The sequence below is a fragment of the Lissotriton vulgaris genome, chromosome 8 (assembly GCF_964263255.1).
Source record: "Lissotriton vulgaris chromosome 8, aLisVul1.2, whole genome shotgun sequence".
NCBI lineage: Eukaryota > Metazoa > Chordata > Amphibia > Caudata > Salamandridae > Lissotriton > Lissotriton vulgaris.
Genome location: NC_141696.1, coordinates 14516412 through 14536563, shown reverse-complemented (window position 1 = coordinate 14536563; position 20152 = coordinate 14516412). Strand labels below are relative to the sequence as shown.

Here is a 20152-nt window from a genome sequence, read left to right as displayed (position 1 = left end):
TTTACCACTGTATACAAGAAAAATGGAGAGGGCCATTTAGAGTCCAAGTCGATTCTTAAACAATTGAGTTTGCACTGCTGCTTGTGGAGCTCTCTCGCAATGGTTTTACTACGCTGATTGCTCTCTGTGCCCAGTACTGTGAACATTCCTTGAGTTAGGCATACTGTGCTACATCATATTTGCAACACAGACCATGCTGCACAAAATCAATTGTACCTTCCTGTGTAGCAATGCTTTACAGAAGATGATTTGAAAAATGTTGTCCAGGACTTAATTTCATTCAGGCTTGGGGAGATCCTTTTTTTAACCCCTTCGCTGCGGGGCATTTTCACCTCCTGTGCTGGGGGTGAGGAGGGGCCGTGTGCAGCGCTCCCGTGCTTGTGACAAGCTCAGCTCGTCACGGTGCACGGCGGCGCTGTGCTCATGACGAGCGGAGATCGGCATGACCACACCCGTTTTCGAACGTTCAGCACAGCGGGAAAATTATCCCCGCGTGCAAACGTTCCAACGGTCTTGACGAGCTCAACCGTAACTCGTGACGAGCTGAGCTCGTCATGAGCACGGAAGGAGTTAATGGAGGTTTATTGAGCATCACTTTCTCTCCTTAAGGCTGTATTTTACTTTGATAGATGGATGGTTGCAGCAAGTGGGTTTCCTCATCAATTGCTCAAAGGCTTGGAGTGCATTGAAATTGGCTGTAAAGTCTACAAATAAATTCATTAACTATATCAGACTTCATGTTATGAATCCAAGTGGACTCAAGGTCCCTCCAAACCAAATCTATTTTAAGCCTTTAGGTGTACAGAGTGTATTGCAATTTGCTAGGTGACTTAATATCTCTTTGTTGTGTTTTTTTAATTTTATTAACCTACATTTTTACTTAGTATTTCCATTCAATTTGAGAAAAATCTCTATTCAGAATAAATGTTCTTTTTTACTATGTATTATGTATTTTTACATATATGTGTGCAATGGTGCACCAATGCCACTATTCTTGCTAAATAAATGTTTCAGATACAACTTAAAAATGGGAGGTATTCAGAAGATACATCATTGGGATCTGCTTCCTTGTTCAGATAAGGATATTAAACATTTGAAGTAAGATTGGAATTTATATTGCTGTAAAAAACTATTGTTTATCGAACTACCAGAGGTTACAGAAGAGCAGTTAATTGAATACGAGGGATGTGTGAAATGTGTGTACTTTGTTTTCAAGTAACTGTAGATATTATGATAATTGCAAATCTGGCTTTTAGCAATATATTTTAGGGTGAAACGCCTCCTTGCATGTATTTTGAACATGACGATTAATTTTCTGTGAAAAAAATAGAATAAAATCCCAAGTACGTGTAACATACATTTCCCAAACGTATGCAATGTACGTCAGGATCAAATCCAATACGGCTGTATATTGTGAATGTTGTGTGAATCCTTACGGGCCCTTCGCCAATAAGTCGCAGCCCGGCACTGCCCACAGTCAGGGGAACTGTGTCAGTCCCATTTTGGGAAGCAGGGAATTGCACTAATCCATTTCTGTTGGTCTCCAAGGGTCATATTATCAAGAAAGGGCGATACATTATCGCCGCTTTTATCGGCAGGAATCTGCCGCTAAAGCCGCAATCATGGGCTTGATAATATGCCCTTGTGAATTCTCATGGAAGCCCATGTTCTGGTGTTAACCTGGGCTTCTATGAGAATTCAAGAGGGCATATTATCAAGCCCATTATTGCCGCTTTAGTGGCCTTTTCCTGTGATAAAAGTGGCGATAATGTATCGCCCTTTCTTGATAATATAACCCTGAGTTCGCAAGTGCACAACATTCACGACCATCAGCTGTTCTGGATTTGATCCTGGAAATTGTTTGGTATACAACTTTGAGACTGGGCATTTGGGAATAAATAGAGATGACCACCAGAAACCTTATGGAGGATGAATTTACAGTACATGGACGCAATTTGTATTTAACTATTGTTTGGGATGGATTTATCACAAAAGATAAGCATCACAAATAAAGATCGAGCCTTGAAGAAGTTGCTGGATAGAGTGCACACCATGTGATGAAACACGTGTTGACTATGTATTCAACACAATGAAAAAAAAAAGAAATTAAGAAAAGACAAACCAAAGAAGATTGATTGATTGTTTACTTGGGTTTTAACATATATCTGGGCTATAAATATAGCGTGTTCAGGGGACCGTGATTTTGTCATTTATATCTCACCCAGGCCTCGGGGTGCCAATTGCATCTCTGAGTGACAGGTGACCTTCTCTATCTTAATCAACAATCTAGTTGTCCCTATCATTTATTGTCCATTAAGGTGATATCTTTAGAAGGAGATATTAACATTGTGAAGAAACTAATGGAGATAGATCTCTAGAGTAGACTTTTTTTGAAATAATACATTGATAAAGACCTTTCCATTCTGGGGTCATATTTAGTAAGGATTTTACTTTTAATGACTTGGATTCCTGAAGTAATATGGGTACTAATACATTTTAAAATTTAAAAAAATCAAAATAATTTACTGCAGTGTTCTCTATTTCTAGATAAGAATATCATACGTTGATGTTAAAGAGAACTACTGAGATCAATATACAAAGACACAGGTCAGGGATATACTCAGCTCACTGCAAGGGTCTGCTTTCAAAGATTAGTTGAATGGGGCAATCAATATCTGCTACATGCAATGGAAAGGAAGGCATATTTATAAGGGAAATAAACCTAAACAACGTATTCTCTGTTTATGAGATATCTTTCAGAGCTGATAAATATTCATCTTTTTCAAACTGCTTTACGACTTTGCCTTAATGAAGACATGTGGAAGTTGGAAAACAAGCAGAAACATGTCAACATTCTTCCTACTTATGGCTGGGTAAGTTAGTATCTTGATGGTGATTATCACAGTCAGTGGTTAGAAGATGAAATGGGAAGTCTGAGACTGTATGACATTCGAACTGAAAATAGAGTTGTGTGATGTATGTGTTCATACATTTTCACAATAGTTTCATAAAATGAAAATTAAGAGTAAAATTTAGCTAGCAACAGTTCTTTTTTTAGCTGTATAACACAGAAAAGCCTGGAGAGACATGCTTGTGCCCTAGGCCTGGTATTTGTAAAATTTTTAGGAGGGGTTCTCGAGGGTGATTATGCAGCTGTTGCACATGGAAGTGCCTCATTTTACCTCCATACATCCAATCTAATCTTCTGGTGAGACTAGGCCATCTGTCTTTTCCTCTCCCTCACTGACCTATCCAGTGAAAATCAGTGGGGTGGCATTGGGTGCTACATGTGCCACACAGTCACAGAAGAAACACTTAGGAAATGCAGTGTGGTATGTGATGGAGCCTGGAGAGGAGGAAGAACAAATCAAAAAAAAAAGGTGGAAAGCCACTCACATTAGAAGTAGGCATTTATTGATTAAATCAACTATACTTAATGCAGAAAGAAATGTCATTTTCCTGTTCCATGATAAATATACACATCAAGAGTAACAACCATCAAATCAATTCAACTAATACAATAACTTTACAAATGTTAGTTGACTGAAAAGACACAAAGTGCAGGTTGAGGGAATCAGTTTGGAAATCATGTTATATGATTTTACACAAGAAGGATGAGCCATCAAGAGCATGTGCAAAGGGAGGTGCTGAGCGGTGCCTCTGTTCCAAGGAGTCCTTGACTTCTTCTTGGCCTCTGATTGAAAGCTTCAATAGCAAGAATAAAAGCTAAACCTGCATCATCCTGAGTGCTGTTGTAGGTTCTCAATAGGTCCTCTCAGGAGAGAGTGGAGGCAATGAAAGAGATGCTCTTTTTCCAACTGATGAGAGAAGAATGTCCATGAAATATAATGGGTGAGTTGTCAAAGTAATGAATAGCGATCCAGGACGCATTTCTATTGCAAGTGGAAGTAGGATTCTGTCATAAGAGAAGGTAATGAGGTAGATCCTTGTATCACAGTCCTAGCAGAGAATCAGCAGAATAAAACTCCCATCAAGTCCATATCCAAAGAGAGCAGGAGGTCTGAAGGCATGATATGAGGTATGTGAGGAATTAGCAAGACACAGGACTCCTGTCCTACTGTCAGCAGGACTGTTGGAGGTGGAATAACCCTTCCAATGGTAGGAACAAGGAAATTGATTGGACAATAGTGGAAAAATCACTGGTATTCCTCATGTTGTAGGTGTTGTCCTCGCCTGCTAACCCTCTTGTTAAAATGTCCTGTTGCAGTCAGACCTACCCCTGTTTATTGCTAGATTTGTCCTATGTCTCTCTTGCACTGTTAAACAGCCGCTACCTCCTCCGGGGATGCGCGCCTGGTTCTTGTTTTCACATTTGTGTTTGAATAGTAACTAGCAGGATCATAATCAGAATATTTGTATCCAAAGTGTGCTGCTTGTCTCACATAGTCCTTGATCAATACTGGAGGTATGGAGGGCACAATGAAATCATTTTGGCCGTGCCCATATATTTTGTTCTTCGGGTACATTTCACTGGTGGCGTTGTACTTCACGCACCAGCGTTCGAATATTCTGCAGAGAGAGAAGAGGAAGTTGTTAATAGGACAAGAAACATTCAATCATTGGAAGACATACCATTGAAATGAAGGAGGGGAGTTCCAGGTTAATGACTCTGACTGGGGGTAATTAATATCTTAGAACATGTGACGTGCAGGTGAGAGAGGAAGTATTTGATAGAGGTGGATGTGGTAATAGTCCAGTTTCCGCTGCTCGGATACCTGAGATGAGTAAACAGGGGAACATGCTGTGGCGATGATTTGGAAATGAGGCTAGCTCTGGCGGGTAGAATTGACCAAATATCAGGGAAAGTGAATGTGGTGTGGAGAGATGGGACATCTGGCTAGCCCCAGTTGAACACATTGAGGGGCACATTTATCAGGGTTTTGAATTAACCTTGTGCCACGCAAAGATGACACAAAACCTAAATGTATTAATCGAGCCACGGCCACAGTGACTTGATAAATCTAGAGTAAAGCAAGGCAGCACAAACTGCTCCCTTGTGTTACACTGCATCAGGAAGGCGTACCGGGGGGCGTTTCAAGAATGAAGCATGGGCGTACCCATGCATCCACCCATAGATTCTGACACAATACCTGATTTACCTACATTGGTAGACCGGGAAATGCATCCGAATTGTACACCTCTCAACCAGAGATGCATTGACGGGAAACATCTTTATTTATCTTTTTTCCCTCACTCTGTAGCACACTCATAAAGAGGAAAATACCACTGAGTGTTGAAACAATCCTGCCTTTGATGATGGTGCCCCTGAAATAATGCAAGGGTACCTGCATTGACGCTAGAAAGGCAAAAGTGCCAGTGCCAGGAACGGAAAGGAGTGCGCCATCTAATCGTAAATACAACCTATTCCTGCCTTTTCTCCCATAAGCAGCACAGTAACCCACCTTGCTGCGCAAAAGGGAAAGGGCAGGAATGTGCCCTATTTACCAATATATGGCACGCTTCTGTCATTTCCGAGTGATGGCGTGCCTTTGTCTGCCGATGCAAATACCCTTGGTCATGCGCAAGGGTGCCTGTGTTGTAGCCAGGATTGTTTTGTGCAGGAAGGGTATAGTCAGAGGCAGAAGGACTATAAGACTTTTAGAACATTCCACCCACTAAGGGTTGAATATTCTAAATTAAAAAGAAGGATCACAATGAAAAACATTGCTGGAGCTACTCCATTATCTTCAATGGAGCTCTCAACATTCCAACTTTCTAATGGCCAGTGTAGCTTGCTATGGTGGGCGTGGTGCTTCTTAAAACATTGTACCTTATGTGGTCAGAATTTCCTAATGCTGTTGGCTGTTGAACCTTCTTAACGATAGCTGTGAAAGGAAGCAGAAGCAGCCCCCCAGCTCTCCCTAGGCTTGGATAAACCGACTTCTTAGTACAGCCGATCCAGGGAGACCCAGAATCTGAGCATAATTTCCACCACAATCAATCAATCCATCAGGGATTTGTGAAGCGCACTACTCACCCACGAGGGTCTCAAGAGCTGAACTCCAATGATACTGTAAGACAGGGGAGAGGGGGAAAGTTCCTGTCTTTCCTTCTGCTCATGCTTTGCCTTTTACTTTCCCTGCCCAAACTATATATGTTGGGGAGGAAGAGGCTGTGTATTAGGACATTGTAGTGTTGAGAGCAGCGGCCCTATACTATTTCATATAGGCCGATGCTGCTCCATTGCCTTAAATAGAGCACTCAAAATTCCAATGTTCTAATATATAACATAGACTTTGAGTTACATGCGTCAGCAGTCAATGGGATCTTTTGCTATCTCTAGCTGACAGAATGTGCAACACACTCCAGTAGACGTGATGGGGTGTCAGTGAATTAGACATGCACAGGCCAGCTGTCAGAATGCATACCTTGCATCTTGAGGGTGATAAACTGGACTTTTCACAATCAATATTTATTAGAATGTATGACATAAACTTGGAGGATGAAAATAGAGGTAAGGGACTGGATTTGTTGCTAAGACTATATCTTAGAATATATAAAATACCTTTTGAGAGGGTATGAGCCAGCAGTCGAGTGGCCATGATGGCTGTTTATGTGTGGATGCGATTACTGAGTCGACACTGAACCCTGGGAACTCGCTATACCTGGGTCTCTCAGAATACCCAATGAGAAGACTCAAGGGGGCTTGCCTGCTTGAATTTAACCAACCTTATGCATTTCGTGGTGTTGGCTATTGGGCACCATGAAGCTCCCATTCCTGGACATTTCCACTGTCCACAATCCCCAGTACTATGTCAGTTATCAGTTTCTGAAATCTAAGGATATACCCTAAAGGTCTGTGTGTACACTGTGGACAGAAGCACATTATCTTTATAAATCTTCTTGCTTTACAAGCTAGAGACGGGTGGTTGAACTGTGTCCATGTGGTCCCTACACTTTGATGACTCTCTCTCTCTCTCCTAATTGTCTGAGGTTTTTAATGTAGTAGCTGTCACATCTGTTTTTTCTTATAGATCATTCAGACATTTTTCAACCACAGATTGAACCTTACTTGTCAATGAACGCATGGTGCAAAAGGAAGATGGGGTCATTGCCGGAGAGAGAGACCAGGCTCATTGTTCCGCCCATGTACATGTGGAACAAGTTGTGCAGACTCCGCCTCATTATCTGGCCATTGGATGGATCAACGAAGCCTGTGAATGGAAAATTTGATGGACTTTTTAGTATGAGATGTTGAGGAACATATTAGAACACACTGACTCATGAGGAGAAAGAAGGAGCAAAAAAAACACTAACATTTTTAACTAATTTGCTATTCCATAGAGGCTCAGCAAAAGCATTCCACTTAATTGAGATGTATTCATTTATACCACGTATAAAGGCTGCCGGTGAAGAATCTTGCCTCTGCTGAACACAGTTTTTCAATGCAAGATTTGGTAAGTGCATGGTATGGTTACTTGGGAGTGGCTGGTAGAGTGGGGCCAATAGTGTGGGTCATCAGTCGAGATCTTTGTCAGTCCTTGCAATTGATTGTTTACTTGTGCTTCAAATTATTGTACAAGTTGGAGTATAAGATATATTTTATAGCAGAAGGCCTGATATAATCGCTATTTCTAACATGGGTGATTGAGTTCAAGGACAAAAATCTAGGTCTTGTTTATTATTTCTGCATCCTGAATCCCAACTCAGTACTAAATCAGGGATTGTCCCCTCAACTTCTCATCTATTGCTTCAGTAGTAGCCTTTAGGTAGAGCAGTGAAGCATGGCTTCAATCTCTACAGCCAATCATGCTCCAGAGTGTGCTCTGGTGCAGCAAGAATTATGTCATGCTGGTTGTAGCACTGGAAATAGGGGCGTGTGATACTCACGTAATTTGACTCTGCAGAAATATGCAGACTTACATATCACCTCCGTGAGGTTCTGTGGAGTCCCGCCAATGACCAGAAATAGGCACCTTGTGCTGCCAGAGCTATGATTTAGTGCCGGGAATGCATTCTATGTTACACACAATAGAGCCACCCAATAATCCCAAAGGGACTGGGTATCGTAAATAACAAAAGCATAAATTTCCCCCCAAGGAATCATTTGAGAATAATTACAATTTAAAAGATGCCACATTAGTGATCATAAATCCATGGATGCAGAGTAATAATTTGCACAAATGCCACAGAAATATTTAATTACACTTCTCTGCGATTTTCTTATTATCGCAGCATGGCAACATCTATACTACCAAGGTTTTAAACACAGTTGGTAGTAGTATATAAAACACCTTTTGCTTCAGGTATGGATTAGTGAAGTACCATACAAAACATAATCTTCACATTACAAATTATTAGATTCAGAATCACATAAAATAAGCAAAACTATGTTGGGCGTCGACGTTTTGGTCCCCCGTTGGTCTATTAGATCCTCAGGACCATCATCAGGACGAAAAAGTTGTACATATATATCTAATAAAAAGAAATATATATATCTAATTTAAAAAGTAAATATCCTTAATGTGTGAATGCATTCTATGCTGAAAAATCAGCACAAACAGCACCAGTGGTGCACCAGAGGGGAAGGCTACTTGAGAAGATTTTGGTGCCGCTCCGAGTAGATTTTCTTCTTGAGCAGTGGCCTTCTGGCCATGAACCACAAATAGTGGGGACTTACTGCATTAGAAAAAACTCGCAGGACCAGAAATCCCAGTAGGGACACAAAATCTTGCTCTACAATTTACCATTCTGGAGCTCTGCATGAGAAAAAATTCTGCCATCCGGTGATTGCCAGAATTTGTCCGGAACTCAGCATTGCAAGAGTAATATGGAGTCACCAAAATTCCACCAATTTCATCGGCGAAACAGAATATTTTGCCCATCCCAACCTGGGAATTGTCTCCCAATTTATAGGTTCCAGTGTCAGCTGTTGACTGACACCATGAGATCTGATGCACTTTTCATCCTTTCACTGTATTCACTCTGTAGAAATCAGTAAATACTTAAACATGCAGCTTCAAGTCACCTCCTCCATCCGTCCATCCTTTGATGAGGTATGTGAAAGAAGAAGAGAGAATTCACACACAACCAAGATATTCGTGAAAGACTGAATTGCACCTACCTTCCAGAGAGTTGCGGAAGCTGCGCTTGGAAGTGAAGTTGTATGGAGGCGTATCATAGTCCTTCCACTGTAGCACGTCCTCCACTTGCCGAGCGGAGGGCAGCTGCCTGTTGTTGGGGTCTGCACCAGGGTTCCTAAAAATTGGCTCCAATCTGCACTTATCTTCTGCGACTGTGCAATATTTATCAGGGTAGTTAAACCCGCTGCATATACTCTGGAAATGGTATGGAAGGAAGAGAAGTTAGAAGCTGGAAAGTCAGAAGAAGAGAGAGCTGTATTATGTGAGGCAGTACATGTTAGAATAGTTTTTTTTTCTCTACTTCATACATCATAGACACCTCCTCCACCAAAAGACTGATCCCTGTAGATCTCCTGGTAATCTTATGGAAAGCAGGGCCACAAAGTCTATAATTTCCTAATCAATGGTCCTCATGGGCCTATTAAAATCATTGAGCAAGGACATGTGCTTGCATGATCTTTGAATGAACTTTAGTTGTGGTGTCAGTAGTGCCCCTAAGATAGCCTCAGTTGCATAGCAGAGGTCTGTTGCTACTCTTTGGGCCCTATTACAGCTACAGGGCTCATTCCATTTCCAATGCAAACTCCCTTGTGTCCTCCAAAGAAGAAGTCAGAGTTGGTGATATTTGTCCTGTGGTAATCCCACATGTGCTATGCCCAGGTATAACTTTTGTATCCCAAGCCAACCTTGTAAAATAAGGTGAGAAATAAGTTTGCAAATATCCTGAGTCTGTGGTAGCCTGGCCGAGCATTTAAAAACGAGCTCATCAAATATGGTTGGAACATTTAGAAGAGATATTTTTTACCATTGCAATAAAGATAGAAAAGTTGGTATTTATATGAAACAACAATTACATTACGCATAAAAAAATTAAACATGCACAGTAAAATCATCAACCAACCAAGATAAATCACACCTTTCAAACAAAGCAGCAAAATAACACACATGTAATATAGTGGCAACACTGTGGACCTGTGTGATATTCAGTTCATGAAGTTCCTAGCTACTAATCTATCCTAAATGGTATACTGTTTGTAAATTAAACAAGAAAATGGGGCATATTATCAACAACTAGCGATATTTATCGCTAAATAAGCTTAGCGAAATTTTTTCTATCACCATGCATCACCGCATTTTATCACAGAGATAACGTGCTATTAGCAACGTTTATCTCAAATGCGATAAAATATCCGGCAATAGCGGCGAAGTGCGTGAATATTTCTGGAAATCCAGCGATATTCAGGCCTTAACGCCAATAGTGCTTAACCTGAATATCCACCTCCCATTGGATATACAGGTTAAGAAGTGGTCAGAGCAGGCATTAGGTTTTGGCGATATTCGCGCTTAGCGCAAATTTTTTTATCGCTAAGCCTGCATTGATAATAGGCGATAGCGATGTTAGCGACTGCTTTCAGTCGCTAACAGGTTGGGTACTCCCACTTTGCATGTCATTAGCGATAAATATCGCTGACATGCAAAGCGGGCCTCAAACCGCTGGCTACAGCCTACAAGCTCTCGCTCACTGATGTTATCATATCGCCCACCTTGATAATATGCCCCCTTAGAATTGCAATCCATAAGGCAAGACTGGAGTGTTCCCATAAACTGTCAGAGCTCCTGTCGCACCAAACTCATGGGTCCTTCATCCCATTCAAAGAAGGGGGGACTGTAGAACTGGTGACAGTAGAGCGTCAGCTGACTGGGCTGCCACACCCTGGGTTGGATAGCCAGTTAGGCCCTGGGCCACCAGTGACTTAGGGCAGGGCGACCATTGCTTGTATTTACTGCCAGGGCCCGTCTTGTGAGGCATGGTGGCCCAGGCCGGGACAGTTTATAATGCCTTGGTGTTCAGGAACACTGTCTTTTCAAGGCAGGTCATGTTTTTTTTGTTTGGATAAAAGAACTCCTGCTTTCACTAAAACAAACAAGCACTGGCGTAGCTAATAGGTCTCGCCTTTTGAATCTTAAAATTGTTTAGCTATGCAGCACATTATCTTGGAACAAATACAGTACAACGTCAATGTTGGTATAAAAAATAATATACATATATGCAACCTTCTAAGATCTTTCACGTCACCTCTATGAAGTTTAATCCATCTGATTCCCAGTTCCCTCCTTAGCATTAATATCAGCAATCCCAAATACACTTGACTAGTCCTGGGCATGTAAGCAAACCAATGAAGTTAAGCTTTGCCTGAAAAGCTATTTTCCCAAAATATAAGGAAAAAACAATAATGAGCGTGACACACTATTCGAAACCAAAAGGTTGTCCTTTAGGCAAATCTCCACTATCTTCTAAACAAAACGAGGTAAAAACCTTAAGCCTACAGTGCATTAAACAGGACTAATAAAACGTATGCATTCAGTGCCCAAAACAAATAACAACAGCATGATTTTGAGCAAAATTGGAATTTTAAAATGAAAGCGTTAAGAGTAGGGGCAGAGAAACAAAAAACTCTACATTTTTCTGAACGTTGACTTATCGGATAACTTGACGTCCTTCATTATGTTTGCTGATGTGTTACTAAGACACATATCTGTACTGTACACATTTCTGTGCACACAGACACAACCCAGAGCACATTTCAGATAACGGCACATTTCACTCTCCAGGGAGTGAGGCCATTGGAGGCCATCTAGGCATGCAGGTAAAGAGTTTAACATGCCAAACCTTTTGCTCTGAAATGACCGAAATGAACTACTCTAGATATGCATATGTTTGGTAAAGGAATGTCAAACACTGACATCAGCTAGAGGAGAGCAACAACCATGCAAAGTGGTCACACTGCAAAGTATAAAACATGCATTTCCAGCAGAGGTTTGTGTACGAGTTTCAAGTTCTGGCATTCTTAGGTGCACCCACTGCAATGTTGGTACCCATAAGCTAGTGTGCAAGACTGTCACATGCTACATTTGTTTACATTCAGATGAGAGACATGATTGCAATGCTGTAAGGTGATATTAAGTTGCAAGTTGTGACCAACCAAAGTATACAATTGAGTTGTGCTGATTAATTTTCTGAGATAAAGTCCCGGTTGGACCATTACAAGTCACTACAATAAGGCACCAAACACACGCTTTCACATGCACAGTGAAAGAGGAAGAGCAACAGCACAAACGATGCAGAGGAACAACTAATGCAGCACATACAGAAAGAATAAACAAGCACAGTGAAAGAGGATGAAGGACCTGAGTAAGGACTAACGCAGCATGCACAGAAAGAATAAACACGCACACTAACTCTAAAAACAGAGAAAGAATAAATAAGTGAATAAGCTCGAAAAGCAGAAAAGATAATAAAAGAGTTCAGACATGATTTACACGGCCGTTGGATCTCTGAGCTCAAAACAATGGAAACAAGAATTAAAGCCCCGTTTGTAGAAATGGAAATTGAAGGTCAGTGCTCTGGGACATAGGAAAAAGTAGTCCCTTTTGCAGTTGCTAAAATGGGGCAAGTGGACACTTAAAAGTAATCATTTTTAAAGGCCACTGAATTAGAGAAATGAAAAGAAAAGGGTGGGCTTTAAGGCCACAAAGTACTTACAACAGGTCTTAAAAGGACAGCACAAGCAATGTCTCAACTCAACTTGTAGGTAAGCCAGGTGGGATCAAGAAATGTTGGAACTGCTCTGCACACTGCTCCATCTTCTTTGCCTCTGCCGGTGCAGCAGATGCAATGAAGGCAGAGAGATCCCCACCAGGCAATAATAGATTGTCCTCTTGTAGGGGCGTGGAAGTCAGGGACTTTTCTGACTGGGTTGGTGGGACACCTGCTAATGTTTAAATAATCCCATCACTTCTAAAACTCTCGTCCTTGGAAAATGATGTCAAACATAAAACATACATGGTCTTCTGCCACCCAGGATGGGAGGGGCACTGGGAAAGGAAAGACCCACAAAGAACTATCCCCCCCTTGGCAGAAGCAGACAATTTGCTTACCAGACTGTTAACACTCATCTCATCTATACTTGTAGAAGGATGGTTTTGGGTAGTGCTTCAGTTCGTCCTTGGTGTATGGCGGCAACTTGGCACTCTATGCCTGTGTACTGGCGCTACATGGGCTGGATGGGGGCTTCCATGCAGGCAAGGTCTTCAGTACACCAGGCCGGCAGAGTTTCAGTAGACCTTCATGTTTAATTCAGGCTTGCAGGAAAGAGTATGAAGCTCCATCGTCAAGGAGCAGTTCAGCAGGGGCAGCACGTACGATTGGATATAAATATTTCACATGCAGGGTGAGGCTCAGATTGCATTCACAGTCCATGCCAGGTGGAAAGTACCACAGCAACAATTGTTACCATCCCATTCAAACTGTTTAAATTGTAGCCATTCAGATTGGAACAGACTTTTCCAACCAGAGACAACACAAAATGGAGCAAGCCTTGTCCTGCTTGCGAAATGAACTATGGGGAGACCTTGTGTTTAGAGGCCCATCAACATTGGCCAACCAGACAATAATGCACAGTCTCTTCAGTGTCAAACACAGAAATGGTATGGCAGGTCCCCCGACAGTAAAGGCCTTTTATGTTTGCAGCGTGAACTCACCCCCCCTCCCAAGACCTCCATGTTCTCCTTGATCTCTTGGTGCAGTAGAGAGCTGACAAACACTTTTTTCCAGGATTGATTCTATCAGATCACAGGTCAGCCCTCCACCTGTAGTCCATTATTTATAATGGGCTTGCCCTGTGCCCCTCAAAACCTGGGTATATAATATTATGGAGCTACTGATGGAAGACACAGTTCCTTTGGTTAATTAATACACCTATGTATGGACCAACAAAGAGTTTACAATTCTGGGCTGGTGTCAATCAACATTGGGCATGCTCAGAATATGTTAGTGAATTAGACACAACACACCAAAGACTGTGATCCAAGCTGTACACATATTCTCATAAAAAATATACAAAAGTACATAAAAACATGATTTAGTGACAAAGTGACACAATGCAAACACATCAGTCTAACAACAACAAATCATAAATCACATAAAAGATGTGCAAAACAAAAAACTAATTCAGTGGACGAATGTCTGTTTTCCAATTGTAAAAAGCTCAGCTTGTTGCCTGTGAATATGGTTCATCAATGTTATCGCCGACGTTTCGACCCTGTGGGTATGTGTTAATTGTTCGGTATCACAGCAGGTCTTCCTCAGGCGTACATGAACATGAACAACACATATAGAAAGAGGCTTGTAATTGGTCGTAGGGGAAAGCAAAACTCCTCCAGACCTGGATGGAGTCCAAACATGGATCAAAACGTATCCCCAAGATGCAAGTTGTATATCCTAATATAAAGGTGTTTAGGTAACAGCCTGTCTCTTTCTCCTGCTCAAGTTAATGGGTGGCTTCAAACCTTTGTTTGCTAAAGGGCAAGTGAGATATACTGGACCGTATTTACAGGGAGACCTATAAAAATGTATCAGGCAATGAGAGAGAATAAGGAAATAAAATTTGTTCTGGCGGACACCGTTCTATGGTATGCTTACATATGACACTTTTTCATCTTCTAGCCGGTGGGTGATGTGGGCCAAGAATATCATGGATATTTGGTTTGTAAATTAATAAATATGTTGGATACATTTCCTCCAAGTAATGTAGGTCCATATGTAGGTAATTTGTGTTTTGCGATTCTCAAACTGCGATTTTTTGGCAATCGCAATTAGAGAATCGCAAAACGAAATGTAGGTAGAATTAAAAAAAAAATTTGCGAATCCCAATTATTCCTTATTTGCAAATTGCAAATTGAGATTCACAAATAAGGAATATCTTCTCATTCAATGCATTGGAAGACATTCTCAATTTGTGATTCTCAATTAGAGAATCGCAAATTGAGAATGCAATTTCAGGGTTCTAAGGGTGTCAATAGGACACCCTTTTGCACCCCTTAAATTAACATGTGTGCACATGTGGTCCACATACATGCCCTAAGGGCACGTATGTGACCCACTTGGCACTTTGAAAAATGCCAAAAAGTGCAATTTTCATAGAAATCACAAATTACCCCCTACCTGAAGTTGGTGGTATTTTGAGATTCATAAAGCCAAAATTTGCACAACTTGGGTGCTTCTTACATTGCATTTAAGGAATCGCAATTTGCGATTCCTTAAATGCAATTGCAAAATAAGGAATCACAAATTTTGCGATTCCTCATTTTGAATGTGGGTTTTTGGGTGCTACATAGCGCACTGTCCTAATTGCGATGATCGCAAATGCTAAGTTCTGTGAATTTCAGCATTTGCAAGTGCAAATAGGCTTCTGCCCTCCAGATTAAAGGGGCTGCCTATCAATTGTAGAACACAGCAATGGTAAGTGGTGAAGTTATACGGGCACATAATTAACTTATTTTATAATACAATTTCAGTTTAAAGAGATTCTTATGAGCTAAATTATGATTAATTGTGTGGAGGAGCATTGGGCTGATTACCTCACATGAACAACAGTGAAGGAAACCATCCAATTGTTGGTACTTATTGTTTTACTTACTTTGTGCCCCCTTCTACTATACAGGACTTAACTGCTTTTCAGACCAGTGCACACATTCATGGACACACACATACATCATGGCAAGTTTCTAAACAAACAGGTAGAGCTGTGTATTTACCTTCCAGTTGCCGAAGTACGAGGTAGAAGTCAGCAACCCCTGGGAATCGCTCTTGCCCATCATGTCGTCCGTGCAGATGCTGCACGTCTTGCCGTCCATGCTCCAGTCGTAGTACGGAATGGCAAAATCATAGTCATGGGTCAGAATCTGAATTTCTCTCTCCAAAAAGAGGAGGTACCACCGATGCCACGGAAGGAAGCTGGGGCCTTCATGCGCAAGGTTTATGGTTGCATCAAACATATTATTATCTAGGAATGGTGCAAAGGAATAAAAGTGCATCCAGGCAAAGACATCATACACAGTGGCTTCTGCGAAGCGGAAGGTGTTTCTGTCATACCTGTTGCCAGTAACGAGAATTTTATATCTTGCACTTGTTTTCAACTTTGCAAGGCTCAGATAACTGAAAAATGTCAATCTCTCTTGACGAGAGAGCTCACGGATGTCCCTCCTGAAGATGGGTTTCTTCTTCTCAGTGCACTTGTCGCCATATAAGCCAAACTTACATCTTCCACAGTCAAAATCACCGTAGTTCCCATTGCAGACACAAACACTGTCATAGAACTCATGCGGCCAGTCCAAGCGGTCATCGTTGGCCTGAGTAAAGCTCCTCTTCTCTGAATAGGTCTGATGCATGAACCTGCAGCGTCCTCTTCCTGAGTCTACCCCACACATGCTGCCGTCCTTCCACTTAGGGCAGCAGCGCCTGTCCTTCAGGGCCTGGTCAGTAGTGCAGGCAGTAGGGAACTGCCCCAGGACCTCACTAAGGAACACAGGGAGCAGCACAAGAGAGAACAGCATGGTTTCCACAGATATTTGATGATCTAGGGTCTGCCTGCGGAGGAAAATAAACATAATGAATTCCATGTTATCCTGCTTTGAAAGATATGAGTTCAAATAAGGAATATGGGTATGACAGAGGACATTAGTGCAACAGCAGCATCAGCCTTATAAATTGAACTATTGTGCCAACGGTGGGAACCAGCCTCGTAGGAGCCTGGTTCTCCTGCTTTAGCCTGCTTTGACCCGAGTTATTCCTCACAATTGCTTGGTGGCATTAATTACCCATGTCTTTTGATCAGACACCATCTAGTCTTTGTGAATGTACATGGACTTGTGTGCTGAGAAATAAAAACTAGCCGAAGGAAATAGAACAGTGACGTTTGAGGAGTATAAAATGAGTCAAGATTCTGGATGGAGCATCAGGAAGACATCTGAGATAAGAAGACCCTGATGGGAACAAGAAGGAACACCACAGCTTCACCGCATGGAGCCCAGAAGTCGGAAGGATTATGAAGGAAAGTGAGAATCTCTAAATCTACCATCTTCTTCCTATAAGCTTTACAATGACTTCCACTCTTGATCATATTCCATATATTTGCATCTGTTCCCTTGTGTAGACTCCTATATTCTGATTACACCCTCAGTTCTGGAGTCTTCACTCAGAACAGGAATTGGATTCTACAATCTGTTTCTTCAGTATTCGCAGATTGTTGTTCTATGAGGTTTTAATGTTCCAAACTCAGTTCAAACTGTCAAACTCTGTATACTCTGGGTCCCACCCTCAGGCTAATCTCTTTGTTCATATCAGCGGTCACCACATGCTTGAGGCTGTGAGATACCCTCTCCAGTTTGTACCCTCCAATCACCCCTCTGGTATCCCACTCTAAGGCGCATGTGCTGGTCCACAATGAAGATCCACAGTTCTCTATTACTCTGAGACCCTCTGTGGTCTACACTCTCCCTTCCCCCAACACACTGGTAAGTGAAGTTCACCCCTAAGGCTTGTCTCCTACACTCCGTCAGAGATCTCCAACTTCTCCAGAGTTCTGATCATCTTTTCTCAGTCTAATCACTGTCTCCGTAAGTTTCTCTAAATGGTGATGAGACAGAACATCGGGCAAAAAAATTCGAACTACATTAATATTTAGTGAAAAATATTGTGGAATGGAAATATCGAGTGCAAGAATATCGTTGTCAAGAATATCGATTTGAAGGTATGTAATATTGATTTAAAAAATATAGAAGTCATTAATATCTTTGGCAAAAATATAGGGGCTGATTTCGACGGAGGTGATCCCACCACCGACAGGCTATTGGTGGCTGGTTCGCCACCATCATGTGGCCATTTTCCACCCGCCATGTTATAATGGCAGGTGGTACCATCACTCGTACCGGTGCTATGGAGGACCACATATTACCATAAATTGCGGCGGTGAGTACCAGGCATTGTGGGATCACAATGGTCTATCTCTGCCATCCTTACGATGGCGGTTCACCCGCCATGGTAAGGCTGGCAGGAAAGGACTTTGGGGGCACCTGGTGGGCCCCCCTTTCACCGCGGCACTTTGGTTTTGGTGTTGAGGGGCATCAATGGTGCAAGCAGCACCCACGGCAATGTTAAGTGTGGCGCTTGCGGCCTCCTTGGTGGCTGCATCGTAAATCCTGTGGGACAGCTGCCTTGTTGTTTTGCGGCCCCACTCCCTGAGACGATGGCGTACAGACTGAAGTCCTTCCGCCATCTTAATCACTCCCATAGTTGTTTAACCCCTTGCATGCGGGGTTAATTCCCCCCGCTGTGCTAGGGGGCGGGGGGAGCACACAGTGCCCCCATGCTCATGACAAGCTCAGCTCGTCGTGAGGCACAGTGCTTAGGTGCTCATGACGAGCTGAGCTCATTACGGCCACACCCATTCCCATGGAACGCTCAGCACAGCAGGGGAATTATCCCTGTGTGTGAGCGTTCCACGGGCAATGACGAACTCAGCTCGTCATGAGCACCTGAGCACGGTGCCTCATGATGAGCTGAGCTCGTCATGAGCATAGAACGGGTTACAATTTTGTTTTTTGATTGTTATGTTTTTGAGTATATATTTTAAATGTATACATTATTTTTGTGTTTAATTTTTGTTTATGTTTCTTACAATATTAGTTACATTTTTAGTAGTTATGACATTTTATTTTATTTTATGTTTTTAGTACTGTAGTGGGTTGTGGGTTTATAGGGGTTTAAGGTGGGAAGTAATTTATTTTAAATGTATTAATAATTAGTTGCTAATTAATAATAATGAATCAATTGATAATAAATGTTGATGATTGTGTAGTATTTGTGTAATATTTTTGTTTAGCTGTGGGTTGTGGAGTAATGGGGTATTTTTATGTTTCTTACAATATTAGTTACATTTTGTGTGGCGGCAATGGGGGGAACATGGCGGCAGCTAGTTGAGCGGCCGCTGCACTCCGGCTCCGGCTCACGTATTGACGCCTTGCTCCCTGATACGATGCCGAGATTTGCTTTTTTTTGTGATTTCTGAAAATGTTGGCGGTATGGTCTACCTTTAAGGCGGTTTAGTTTGAGAGCTTCTCTTTGCTGTTTGCTGCTCTCGTTGCATGCTGCAGGCTTGCCTTACTCCTGTTTGTTGCTCGGAGCCTGTGAGCAGTGTTTCTTTCATTGCTCTGTGGTGACCACTTTGTGGACTGCTGAGGCTGGGGGCTGGGTGTGTTTTTCCCTTCTGATGTGTCTGTGGGCCGCCGCCTCCCCGTTACCTTGTCTGTCGCGGTGGAGTGCGGCAGCGCTGGAGCTCCGGTGGGGTCGCAGAGTTCGGAGTCTCCTCCTCCGGAGCACTTGAGGCAGCGGCAGCACTTGCGTTTCCGTGGTCTCTGAAGGTGGAGGCGCTCCTGGCGAGGTGAAGGAGGACTGTGCTGGCATTCGTTGGGGCAACGAGGACACAGTGGAGTCGACGCAGTCTCAACTTCAATTAAGGAGAGAGTCTCCTGGGGACATTTCGGCCCAGGTGCTGCCACAAGAGAGACCAGCTGTTTTAGGCTCCCTAGCCTTAAAGAAGGGTAAGAAGCACAATGGGAAGACGCGAACCCCCAAGGGGGATATCAAGTGGGGCAGTTTGCCCCCCGCCTGAGACCAGTAAGGCTTTGAAGAGCCAGGGCCCCTCCACCAGTATCAGTCGAAGCAATAGCTCTACTTTTTTGTATGGTGAAGTTAGGGCAAAACGGGGAAAAAAACGTGATTCTACAAAGGTTGCCTTAGCCCTCAGCACGAAAGTAACGCCCTCATTATAATCATATTTCAAAGTTTTGCCACAGGTTTTGGATTTGGCAAAAGAGGTAAAAAAAGGGGCCTCTTGCAGGTTAGTACCTGGGTGGGTCTCCCCCCTCCCAGACCCCCAGAAATGGAAGAGCTGGCAGAGTCTTCATTAGCAGTTGATTATCTTTATCCCAATAGTGGAGGCTTAGATACCGCCTTTGGTGAAATGAGTCGCATAGTGGTGACTGCTGAGGTGGCACCCGGACTAGATCAGTTACCAGATCAGTTACCAGAGGCAATAGCAGCGCCTCAGGAGGTCACAACTCCAGTGATAGGTAACCTTCAGGGCGAGGTAGGCCCCTCAGTAGCCTCCTTGGAATCCATGCTTACAGCCCTGTTTATGGATATTAAA

At 42.5% G+C, this 20152-nt stretch overlaps 1 protein-coding gene across 1 annotated transcript in view; it reads right to left on the bottom strand.

Moving 5' to 3' along the window:
• Nucleotides 1-3392: 3392 nt before the first annotated feature.
• LOC147693230 (tyrosinase-like) overlaps nucleotides 3393-20152 on the bottom strand; it is a 38767-nt gene continuing 22007 nt past the window's right edge. The window contains exons 2-5 of the mRNA XM_086933638.1: nucleotides 15702-16533; nucleotides 9086-9299; nucleotides 7034-7175; nucleotides 3393-4530 (exon numbers count right to left, since the gene is read on the bottom strand). Coding sequence (XP_086789764.1) covers nucleotides 4281-4530; nucleotides 7034-7175; nucleotides 9086-9299; nucleotides 15702-16499 — 1404 coding nt within the window. The 5' untranslated portion in view covers nucleotides 16500-16533 and the 3' untranslated portion in view covers nucleotides 3393-4280. The remainder of the gene's footprint in view (nucleotides 4531-7033; nucleotides 7176-9085; nucleotides 9300-15701; nucleotides 16534-20152) is intronic.